The 12,812-nt window shown below is 38.5% G+C and overlaps 1 protein-coding gene across 3 annotated transcripts in view; it reads left to right on the top strand.

Moving 5' to 3' along the window:
* Positions 1-12,812, top strand: part of TXNRD1 (thioredoxin reductase 1) — a 121,971-nt gene that overhangs the window by 25,984 nt on the left and 83,175 nt on the right. For all 3 annotated transcript variants that reach the window (XM_041757300.1, XM_041757304.1, XM_041757302.1), the window contains exons 2-3: positions 6,458-6,630; positions 11,655-11,715. In XM_041757300.1, coding sequence (XP_041613234.1) covers positions 6,458-6,630; positions 11,655-11,715 — 234 coding nt within the window. The remainder of the gene's footprint in view (positions 1-6,457; positions 6,631-11,654; positions 11,716-12,812) is intronic.

Raw genomic sequence — 12,812 nt, 5'->3', positions numbered from 1 at the left:
TTCCCTGATGGCAAGTGATGCAGAGCATTTTCTCATGTGCTTGTTGGCCATGTCTGTGTCTTCCTCTGGGAGATTTCTGTTCATGTCTTTTGCCCATTTCATGCTTGGATTCTTTCTTTGCTGTTGAGTTTATTTTTTTCTTAAGATTTTATTTATTTATTCATAGAGAAGCAGAGAGAGAGAGAGAGAGAGAGAGAGAGAGAGAGAGGCAGAGACACGGGCAGATGGAGAAGCAGGCCCCATGCAGAGAGCCTGACATGGGACTCAATCCCTGGATTCCAGGATCATGCCCTGGGCTGCAGGCCGTGCTAAACCGCTGCGCCACCGGGGCTGCCTGCTGTTGAGTTTAATAAGTTCTTTATAGATCTTGGAAACTAGCCCTTTATCTGATACGTCATTTGCAAATATCTTCTCCCATTCTGTAGGTTGTCTTTTAGTTTTGTTGACTGTTTCATTTGCTGTGCAAAGCTTTTTATCTTGATGAAGTCCCAATAGTTCATTTGTGCTTTTGTTTCTTTTGCCATCGTGGATGTATCTTGCAAGAAGTTGCTGTGGCCAAGTTCAAAAAGGGTGTTGCCTGTGTTCTCTTCTAGGATTTTGATGGAATCTTGTCTCACATTTAGATCTTTCATCCATTTTGAGTTTATCTTTGTGTATGGTGCAAGAGAGTGGTCTAGTTTCATTCTTCTGCATGTGGATGTCCAATTTTCCCAACACCATTTATTGAAGAGACTGTCTTTCTTCTAATGGATAGTCTTTCCTCCTTTATCGAATATTAGTTGACCATAAAGTTCAGGGTCCACTTCTGGATTCTTATTCTGTTCCATTGATCTATGTGTCTGTTTTTGTGCCAATACCACACGGTCTTGATGACCACAGCTTTGTAGTACAACCTGAAATCTGGCATTGTGATGCCCCCAGCTATGGTTTTCTTTTTTAAAATTCCCCTGGCTATTCGGGGTCTTTTCTGATTCCATACAAATCTTAAGATAATTTGTTCTAACTCTATAAAGAAAGTCCATGGTATTTTGATAGGGATTGCATTAAATGTGTAAATTGCCCTGGGTAGCATTGACATTTTCACAATATTAATTCTTCCAATCTGTGAGCATGGAATATTTTTCCATCTCTTTGTGTCTTCCTCAATTTCTTTCAGAAGTGTTCTGTAGTTTTTAGGGTATAGATCCTTTACCTCTTTGGTTAGGTTGATTCCTAGGTATCTTATGCTTTTGGGTGCCATTGTAAATGGGATTGACTCCTGAATTTCTCTTTCTTCAGTCTCATTGTTAGTGTATAGAAATGCCACTGACTTCTGGGCATTGATTTTGTATCCTGCCACACTGCTGAATTGCTGTATGAGTTCTAGCAATCTTGGGGTGGAGTCTTTTGGGTTTTCTATGTGGAGTATCATGTCATCTGTGAAGAGGGAGAGTTTGACTTCTTCTTTGCCAATTTGAATGCCTTTAATGTCTTTTTGTTGTCTGATTGCTGAGGCTAGGACTTCTAGTACTATGTTGAATAGCAGTGGTGAGAGTGGACATCCCTGTCGTGTTCCTGATCTTAGGGGAAAGGCTGCCAGTGTTTCCCCACTGAGGACAATATTTGCTGTGGGCTTTTCGTAGATGGCTTTTAAGATGCTGAGGAATGTTCCCTCTATCCCTATACTCTGAAGAATTTTGATCAGGAATGGATGCTGTATTTTGTCAAATGCTTTCTCTGCATCTATTGAGAGGATCATACGGTTCTTGTTTTTTCTCTTGCTGATAATGATCAATCACATTAATTGCTTTATGAGTGTTAAACCAGCCTTGCATCCTGGGGATAAATCCCACTTGGTCATGGTGAATAATCTTCCTAATGTATTGTTGTATCCTATTGGCTAGTGTCTTGTTGAGAATTTTTGCATCCATGTTCATCAGAGATAGTGGTCTAGAATTCTCCTTTTTGGTGGGGTCTTTGTCTGGTTTGGAATTAAGGTGATGCTGGCCTCATAGAATGAGTTTGGAAGTATTCTATCTCTTTCTATCTTTCCGAACAGCTTTAGTAGAATAGGTATGGTTTCTTCTTTAAGCGTTTGATAGAATTCCCCTGGGAAGCCATCTGGCTCTGGACTTTTGTGTCTTGGGAGGTTTTTGATGACTGCTTCAATTCCCTCCATGCTTATTGGCCTGTTCAGGTTTTCTATTTCTTCCTGTTCCAGTTTGGTAGTTTGTGATTTTCCAGAAATGCTTCCATTTCTTCTAGATTGCCTGATTTATTGGCATATAGCTGTTCATAATATGTTTTTAAAATTGTTAGTATTTCCTTGGTGTTGGTGGTGATCTCTCCTTTCTCATTCATGATTTTATTAATTTGAGTCCTCTCTTCTTTTTAATAAGGCTGGCTAATGGTTTATCTATCTTATTAATTCTTTCAAAGAACCAACTCCTGGTTTTGTTGATCTGTTCCACAGTTCTTCTGGTCTCTATTTCATTGAGTTCTGCTCTAATCTTTATTAACTCTCTTCTCCTGGGTGTAGGATCTATTTGCTGTTTTTTTCTCCAGCTCCTTTAGGTGCAAGGTTAGCTTTGGTATTTGAGTTCTTTCCAATTTTTGGATGGATGCTTGTATTGCGATGTATTTCCCCCTCAGGACTGCTTTTGCTGCATCCCAAACATTTTGAACGGTTGTATCTTCATTCTCATTAGTTTCCATGAATCTTTTTAATTCTTCCTTAATTTCCTGGTTGACCCTTTCATCTTTTAGCAGGATGGTCCTTAACCTCCACATGTTTGAAATCCTTCCAAACTTCTTGTGATTTAGCTCTAATTTCAGGGCACTGTGGTCTGAGAATATACAGGGGGTGATCCCAATCTTTTGGTATCGGTTAAGACCTGGTTTGTGACCCAGTATGTGTTCTATTCTGGAGAAAGTTCCATGTGCACTTGAAAAGAATGTGTATTCAGTTGCATTTGGATGTAAAGTTCTGTAGATATCTGTGAAATCCATCTGGTCCCATGTATCATTTAAAGCTCTTGTTTCTTTGGAGATGTTGTGCTTAGAATACCTATCAAGTATAGAAAGCGCTACATTGAAATCACCAAGTATAAGTGTATTATTGTCTAAGTATGTCTTAACTCTGGTTATTAATTGACTGATATATTTGGCAGCTCCCACATTCAGGGCATATATATTGATGATTGTTAAGTCCTCTTGTTGGATAGATCCTTTAAGTATGATATAGTGTCCCTCTTCATCTGTCACTACAGTCTTCGGGATAAACTTTAGTTTATCTAATATAAGGATGGCTACCCCTGCTTTCTTTTGAGGGTGATTTGAATGGTAAATGGTTCTCCAACCTTTTATTTTCAGGCTGTGGGTGTCCTTATGTCTAAAATGAGTCTCTTGTAGACAGCAAATAGATGGGTCCTGCTTTTTTATCCAGTCTGAAAACCTGCGCCTTTTGATGGGGTTGTTAAGCCCATTCACGTTCAGAATTACTATTGAAAGATATGAGTTTAGTGTCATCATGATACCTATTCAGTCCCTGTTTTTGTGGATTGTTCCATTGGACTTCTTCTTAAAGGGGAATTTTAAGAGTCCCCTTAACATTTCTTGCAGAGCTGGTTTGAAAGAATTAACTAGCATTTAAAAAACTTTTTATAAAAATAATACTTATGGTTTAAAAACACATAATACAAAAGATGATATGATGAAAAATGAAAGTCAAGCTTAGGGGGCAGCCCCTGTGGCTTAGTTGTTTAGCGTCACCTTCAGTCCAGGGCGTGATCCTGGACGAGATCGAGTCCCACATCGGCTCCCTGGAGCCTGCTTCTCCCTCTGCCTGTCTCTCTTTCTCTCTCTCTCTCTCATAAATAAATAAAATCTAAAAAAAAAAAAAAAAGTCAAGCTTAGTAGAGATAACCATCGTTAACATTCTTGGGATTAGCAGATTTTGTTAATACTTTGTGCAAATATTGGTCTGAGTGCTGTGTCAGTATGGCACACAAGTTAAAGGCAAGGGTTCTACTCTTATATTCATGGTCAATTTATTTTTGACAGAGTTCCTAAGACATTTCAATGGGGAAAGAACAATGTTTCTAACAAATGGTGCTGGGACAACTGGATATCTACATGCAAAAGAATGAAGTTGGACCCCTTCCTTATACCCTACACAAAGATTAACTCAAAATGGATCATAGAACTAAATGTAAGAGATAAAACTATAAACTCCTGGAAGAAAATTATAGGAGTGAATCTTTGTGATTTTTGATTAAACAACAATTTCTTAGATACAGCATCAAAAGCACGAGAAAACAAAATAGATAAGTTAGATTTACTGAGTTAAAAATGTCCGGGCTTCACAGGACATCATCAATTAAAGGGGGAAAAAAACCCTATAGAATAGGAGAAAAATTTCACAGGTCATATAGATAAGGGATTTATATCCAGACTATATGAGGAACTCTTGTAACTTAGGGGTGTTTGGCTGCCTCAACAGTATAGCAGGTGACTCTTGATTTCAGGGTCATGAGTTCAAGCCCTACATTGGGTGTGGAGTCTACTTAAAAAAAAAAAAAAAAAACTTTTACAATTTAGCAATAAAAAGACAAATAGCCCAATTAGAAAGCGGGAAAAGGATCTGAACAGACATTTCTCCAAAGAAGAAATATATCTATATCTTCTATAGATATAGATATATAATCAATAAGCACATGAAAAGTTGCTCAGCATTATTAGCCCTCAGAGAAATACACATGAAACTACAATGAGACACCACTCCACATCCACTAGGATGGCTCAAATCAAAAAGTAAATAGTAAGTATTAGCAAGGTTGTGGAGAAATTGGGGCCCTCATCCATCACTGATGGGAATGTAAAATGGTGTTACTGCTTTGGAGAACAGTTTGATGATTCCTCCTAAGATTCATACTCCTAGGCATTTACTCAAAAAAAAAAAAAAAACTGAAGACAGGTATTCAAAACCTGTGCACAAATGGTCATAGCAGCTCTGTCCATAACAGCCAAAAAGTGGACACAACCTAAATGCCCATCAACTGATGAATAGATTTAAAAATGTATATTCCTACAATGGAATATTATTTGACAATAAAAAAGAAAGCACTTACACATGCTACAGCATAGATGAACCTTAAAAAATATAACAATAAATTACAAAAGACTACATATTATATAATTCCATAGAGTAGTTGTTGCCGAGGGGAATAAGGAGAAGGGCTGGGTGGGGGAAATGGAGAGCAGCTTCTAATGGCTACAGGGCTTCTTTTTTGAGGTGATGAAAATGTTCTAAATTTGATCGTGATGATAGTTGCCCAACTTGAACTAAAAAAAAAAAACCATTGAATTATATACTTTCCATTGGTGAATTCTATGGTATATAAGTTATATAGCAATAAAGCTGGGTTTTTTGAAGTATGGGTTCCAGAGAATTAAGATGTACTTTGAATCTCAATTCTGTCACTTACTGTGGGGAAGTTGCTTAACCTCTCTGAATCTGTTTCCTTATTTGCATAAATGGGGATGATGGTGTTTACATTATGATATCCTTGTAAAGATTAAATGAGATGATGCATGCAAATATCGGATACTCCCTGTCTAGTTCTGGGTAAACATTAATATCAACTATGAAGATGATGAGGAAGTTGAAGAAGAATAGGTAGTTCTTAGACAAGCAAAAATGAGAGGAAATAACTTGTGGAGTAGGTAATAAGGGTAGGATCAAGCTTGCCTTGCTTGTGGCCCTGGAGAAGATAGCTAGTTTAAAATATTTACAAGCCAGAGGTAGCAATCTCTCCATGTTTTTTGTCTGGCTATGATGCCTGAGATGATAGTGGTGTCATGTGGAGTAACATACCACTGAGTTGGGTCATGTGTGCTAAGGTGCCAGTTTGGGCTGCCACAGAATCCTGGGGAGGAAAACAGAATCTGAAGTCATTTTTTAAAAATCTTGCTGTGCCTGTGGCCTGAAGATCCTGTTTCTGCTTGTCCAGAAGTTAGCTAGAGGGAAAGGAATGAGCCTTGATTTGAGTTGCCCATTCCAGTGCTCCGAGCAGGGTTGTGTGAGAAGGGGATGTAGTCTCTGAACTTTGGCCCCTCTGCATTTATAACATGGGCAGGGTGGGGGTGAGGCTATATGTGGCCCTCAATGTCCAGACCTGTCACTTAGTTTGCTGCCTCAGGAAGTTTCAGTCTCTTACTTTTTTTTTTTTTTTTTTAATCAGCCCCCAACTAATCTCGAATGTAACAAAAACAAATTGGAAATATCCAGTGAGTTGCCAGGAGTCTCCGGTCAGATGACAGAGTTTAATGTGTAATCCACCTTAGAGTCCTTCCTCAGACTCCTTATTTTGGTGGTTGGAGCTAAAATTGTGAGGCTTGTCGAGTAAACTAATATTAGGAAATGCATCATCATGTTTTCCTTTCTGATAATTACCATCTTTGCTTCCATTTCTTCTAGCTAAGGACCATTTCCCTTGTCAGCCTTTGCCAGAAACCCCAGCCATTGGTGTGAGCAGACCCTCAGGGTCCACCAGCACAAGCCTCTTGGACCCCAGAGCCCGGCTCAGGGCCTATATAGATAGCCACCCTGTAGTCATTGTCAGCAAGTCCGCATGCAAGCGCTGTGCTGAGGTAAGCCTTCGGCCTCTAGGAGCTGCAATAAACTGCTGCCTTAGAGAAGGGGTTTGCGTGGTTGTAAGTTGCTTCAGAAACCTTGGAGGGTGATGCTTTGAGAACAAAAGGTTGCTTGAGTAATCTCCTGAGCTTTCCAAAATACTAGATACTTTCAGGTAATCAAGGGTCAGGCAAAGTCGGGGTGGGAACTCCCAGACCAGGTGATTGGCTGCTCTTTTAGGCACTTCTACAGAGAATATTTCCTAGGGGCTGTTACTTAACATATTCCTAAATTTTATTAAGTATCTCTTCATGCTCATCATGGGGAAAATGACTTCCCAAAGAATAAACTGTGCTTCCTACTTGGTTCTTAGAGAAAAGGTCAATGATCACAGCCACGGAGAGGGTTGGTTTAGTCCTCCCTGATTTAACCACAGAATGATGTCGAGAATTAATAGACAAATCTGATCAAGTGCTTTATGGGAAGGTTGAGGATGTTTAAATGTCACTGAAGCTTAGCTTTAGATTATACTCAGTGTAGCTCCAGGACTTGACACAGTGGATTCTTAAGTGAACATAGCTGACCTTCTGTCAGGGTTCACCTGTAATTTATTAAGTTCAATTTTCTCTGTTTATCTCTTGATTTATTTTCCAGCTCTCAAGGAGACTGAACTCAGAAGCCTTTATATTCTGGAAGCCTTACACAGAGACAGGTTTCTTGGACTCCTGGTGTGTGTGTGTGTGTGTGTGTGTATGCGTGCTTTCTCTTGTAAATAAAAAAAGGGAAAGTGGGCAAGCAGTGGAAATATTGAAAGTAGGCAAAACCTTTCATGTTTGTTTCTCATCCCAACATAGTCTGCCTCAGTGTCACCTGGGGCTTCACCTCTATTAACATCATCGTGGAACCTTTCGTGTAGTCCATCATGTTGGGAAAAGGGTTGTAAAGAGGTAGGAGACACAAGTTCCATCCCCAGAAGGTTTAATCAAACTGAAAAGGCAGACGTTGGCCTTAAAAAGAAAAATGATCTGGAGCACCTGGGTGGCTCAATCGATTAGGCACCAACTCTTGATTTTGGCTCAGGTCATGATCTCAGGGTCCTGGGATGGAGCCCTGCTTTTGGGCTCCGTGCTCAGTGGAAAGTCTATTTCTCCCTCTCCCTCTGCCCTGCCCCTCCCCTGCTCATGCTCTCTGTCTCTCCTCTCTCAAATAAATAAATAAAATCTTGAAAAGAAAAGAAAAATGACCTAAGGTAAACCATTAAATTCTAAATCATTAGCATAGGCAGTAAACATTAGAGAATTTGGAAGAGGGCTGGGTATCAGAAATCCCCTGCATAATTCCCGTCCTCTGGGAACTTCTTTTGAGGCTCTTCTCCCTTGTTTGTGCAATCTGTAAAATGAAGGGCTTGGACTAATTGACTATTGAGATTCCTGTTAGTTCTGAAATTATGGAGTTGTCTAAACTTTTCTGTTTCCAAATAATGGTCAGGTGCCTGAACTCTGAAGTCGGAGTTTGAATCTTGCCTCTGTGACTTATTAGCCATATGATCTTGGTTAAGGTTTTTATCTATTGTGCATCAGGTTCCTCATCTGTAAAATATGGGTAATAATACACCTATCTCATAAGTTTGTTGTGAGGATCAAATTAGCTAATATTTATAGAAGCCACAGAACATGCCTGGCTCATAGTAAATGCTACATAATGTTTTTTTGATTTTTATAAAGATTTTATTTATTTATTTGACAGAGAAAAGGAGAGAGTACAAGCAGGGAGAGAGGAAGGCAGAGGGAGAGGAAGAAGCAGGCTCCCTGCTGAGCAGGGAGCCCTGATGTGGGGCTTGACTTCAGGACTCTGGGATCATGACCTGAGCCTAAGACAGGTGCTTAACCAACTGAGCTACCCAGGTGCCCCTACATAATGTTTTTTTGTTTGTTTGTTTTTAATAAAAGAACTACTTGCCCTTCCTGTTTTCCTAACATGACTTCCAACCTTGTATGAGATCTTCTTTCATCAATATTGAGCCTCAGGTAGGTGGAAATCAACAAATACCTGATTCTATTCCTACTATAGCTACTCCTATTAAAAAGTGGCTATTTTTTCCCCTAAACTAACAACTCCCTTCAAAACTCTATGCACCTGGTGGTGTAATGGAAGAACACCTGGATTTGAAAGGGCTCAGTTCTCATTCTGTAAATCAGCTTCCTCAACAGTAAGACTGACAATGCCGCCTTATCTGCTATTCTTGTTTATGCACAGCTTCCTTATGAGGACCAGTCATTTTAGATCTATTTGGAAGCCTACAGTACTACACTTGTATTAGGAGCCACCATTGAGTGTTTACTATGTGCAAGGCAATGTTTGGTCACTCTAGTTGTATTTTAAAACACTACTAAAAAATTGGAAAATTGCATTTTTCACTCTGCTCTAGTCCTGCAGCCAAGGACTGGGCTAGCCTGGCCAGGATTGCTAGTAGTGATAGGCAGTTTCATTGCATGTTCCCTACAATCGCCCATCTCTTTGACCTATAATTATTCTTATTTCTACACTCTTTTCCCTGAATTCATTTCCTAAGTCTCCTCCCTGACTCTGAAAAGACAAAACTTTTTTTTCCTCAATTAAATATGCTCTAGGAATGGTGAACATTTCCTGTAAAATTTGTGGTAGATCTTGCATATTTATTGTGTTAAAATGCAGGGTAATTCTGGCAACTTTATTTAATGTCATTATCTGAATAATTCCTGGGTATACCAGGGCTTTTGGACAAATATCCCCTAATTTTACCTTGACAAATACCAGTTCCTTAGCTTTTCTGAATATGTAATATATAAGCTATTCTCAGATTTGTGCCAATTAATATGGAAATTAATTTTCAACGCCTTTGTGAAGGATGGTTAGGTGTCTCTTCTGGTAAAAATAGTGATTTTCTTGAGGGTACAACTTCTATACTTGGCTGTTCATGGTTTTTTTATTTTAATTTTAATTTTCTATTTTATTATTTTTAAAAGTTACCTTGAAGTAGCATTTCCCCAGGTTATTTCCTTCAGTTTTTTTTTTATTTCCTTCAGTTTTGATTTGATTGTCTAACAGTTGTGAGTAAATCAGAATGGAGAAACTTCAGTTTTATATCTGCACTTAGTCTAATGAATATATATTTCTCTCTGAGTAAGTAATTTGCATTAATTCAAATTGAGAAATGCCCGCAAAGAAATGAACTTCTACATAAGTTAGTTTCCCACTTATTGCATAACACATTACGGTGTGTGCTTTGCTTTCATCCTGCTGTGATGGCTGGGTTTTAAAGTGCAAAGATAACTTCCTATCTCTTCAGAAATGTGATATTTATTTCTTACGGATATTTCAATGGGAAATTAGATGTATGAAGTTGGAATTAGCAAATGAAGTCTCATATAACTTATCAATTGCCTGACACCCAGATCCACTGCCATTTCTCCATAGTGTGTATATTTTATAGGCAAAGTTGACCATCCTTTACTTCTACCAATTAGAGTATTCTGGAAACCGGTGCTAATGATATTCAATACAGATCTTTAATGTTGTACTGTGGATCAATGAGAAAGTTTCATCAGAGGTTTCTGTTTGTTTGTTTGTTTTTAAGATTTTACTTATTTATTTGTGAGAGACACAGAGAGGCAGAGACACAGGCAGAGGGAGAGGCAGGCTCCTTGTGGGGATCCCAATATAGAACTCGATCCCAGGACCCCGGGATCACAACCTGAGCCGAAGGCAGATTCTCAAGCTCTGAGCCACCCAGGTGCCCCTCATCAGAGTTACAATAACCTACCAAAGAGTTTCTTGAAGTAGGGTCATGTGTACTCTGGAATCTAGAGCTTATATTTTCTACATTTCATATATTGTCACATGTTGATATTTTTAGGAGCTTTTTTTTAGGATTACTCTCTATATCTGGAAAATTGTTTTTATAACAAACTGCAAATGGTTTATTTCTAAAGTTAAGGGGCTAAGGAAGCCTTAAGAGCCCATAATTTTATGTGTTTGTCCTTGTTTATTTTTAGTCTTAGAAAATGAGCATTGGAATAGGAATTAACTTTTGTCCAGATGGTCTCTCAGCTGTAGCTTTCTTTGCCCTTTCCTTAAAGTCCCTCTTTACTCATCTTATCACTCTTCCAAATGATTCTTATCTTTTTAACTGTATGTTGCCAGGGGGAACTGAATTCCTACTGGGGCACAGAAGCTGCTCAGAGGAGTGCTAAGAGGAGGGCCCTGAGACTGTGTGCATGAGCTTATTCTTCCATTTTTATCAAAATATAGTCTTTGGTCCTATAAAATTGAAAATTTCTTTCAACCTGCTGTTTCAGTAGTTACATTAGAATGGGATAGGAATACATTCTCTAGATTGGTAATTTCTATCAACCCCAAGCCATAGTTCAGACCTTTTTCATTTTATTGTAGAAGCTGGAGGAAATGTAGTTCTAAATTTTCCTGAAGCATTAATGACAAGCTATTGTGTCTTATTTATAAATGTCATTTTACAGTCCCTTTTATCAGTAATTTGTTATTTAATGGCACAAATTTGGCAAAAGGAACTCTTTATCTTTCCAGTAAATTTTTTTTACCATTATAGTTTGTGTAATATTGAGCATATGACTTCTGTAATTGATGTGTTGGTTGAGGTTTACTTGGCCAAAAAATAAATAATACTTTGACTATTGCAGGATGTTTTTTTGTCTTAGAGTTTCCACATATGTTTTGGAAATATTAAATATGACAGTGCATTTTTAAACATGGTTAGTAGTAAACCCATTTTATAGTGGGGTAGATGGAGTCACTAAACATGTAAAATGTATTTTATGAAGCTATCTGAGGTGAATCACTGAACATGGAGTAGAATCAACATACTTCAAATAGCCATTAAATATCATTACTGTCAACAACAGGGAGAATCTTGTGGGTTCTATAAAAATGGGCTGGTAAGTTTGCAAAGGAGAAGCCTGATTAAAGAGGAAAGTAAAAAGCTGGAGAGAAGACTCTTGAAAAACAATTCTCCCCCTTGTTTTTTCAGGTAAAGAAGTTATTTGAGTCGATGAGTGTTCCTTATTTTTTGCTCGAACTTGATCAAGCAGGTAAGATTCTACTGAATATGTAAAATACATCTGGTGACTGTGCAGTTTATTTAATCTAGTTTGTCTGGTTTTTATTTTTCTCCTTTGAAGTTTTTATTGTTTAGGGAGCTCTTTCCAGTAGATCTCTCTTTTTTTTGACCATTTAGCCAGGCCATTCCAAGGGACTAACTGTATTTGCTTTTTGTCTTTACCTTGTTTATAGCCTTTATATGAGCTTCATGTTGAAATCATTCTTCCTATTAATCCTGAGTCTAGTTACAGATACAGTATTTTCTGGTTTCATGGTAACTCTTATTTTTGCAAATTTGCCACCTTTCCAATAAGTCATACCAAATAGTATTTGAAAATAGAAGAAAAGAGACTCAACTATAGAGATGTGATAATTGGGGTAGAAAGTTCATTTCTAGGGTCAAGAGGAAGGAGGTAGTTGTAGGACAGAAAATTATTATTCTAAAGAATTTTTAAAAAGATTTTATTTATTTATTTGGGAGAGAGTGAGAGCATGAGCAGGGTGGGTGGGCAGAGAAAGAGGGAGAAGCAGACTCCCTGCTGAACAGGGAGCCAGATGCAGGGCTCCATCCCAGGACCGGGGGAACCAGGACCCGAGCTGAAGGCAGATGCTTACCTGACTGAGAAACCCAGGCGCTCCTATTTGATACTTCTAAAGACAGATTCCCTAACACAGAAAGAGACAAAGAGTATGACAGAAATGCCAAAGGCAGATGGGAGATCAGTAAAGGCAAGTGCCAACTATTCAGACATTTTAATTCTGGCAACACTAATCAGACAGGCAGTTCTTTCCCTTTATTTTGGATGTGGCAGTGGATCTACAGATCACAGTTGGGAGCTCCCACTCACCCCTTGGTAAAGTCCTACCTCAGAAAACCTGAAGGACATGAGCTGCAATAGGTTTGACCTGAACCAGCCTCTGTAGTTGAAAGATGGGAGTCTCTTCCTCGATGAGAGAGCTGATGATCCTCTGTGTCCTCACTTGCTGCTTCCTCACACAGAATAAGCTCTCTTCCTTCCCATGCCAGGCAGTTTGTAGGAACAGATCAGGATTTATTTATTTTTTATTTTTTTATTTTTATTTTTTT

This window comes from Vulpes lagopus, chromosome 5 (genome assembly GCF_018345385.1).
Source record: "Vulpes lagopus strain Blue_001 chromosome 5, ASM1834538v1, whole genome shotgun sequence".
In the NCBI taxonomy this organism is placed as follows: Eukaryota; Metazoa; Chordata; class Mammalia; order Carnivora; family Canidae; genus Vulpes; species Vulpes lagopus.
The sequence above is the reverse complement of the archived record's forward strand: the minus strand, read 5'-3'. Positions and strand labels throughout refer to the sequence as shown.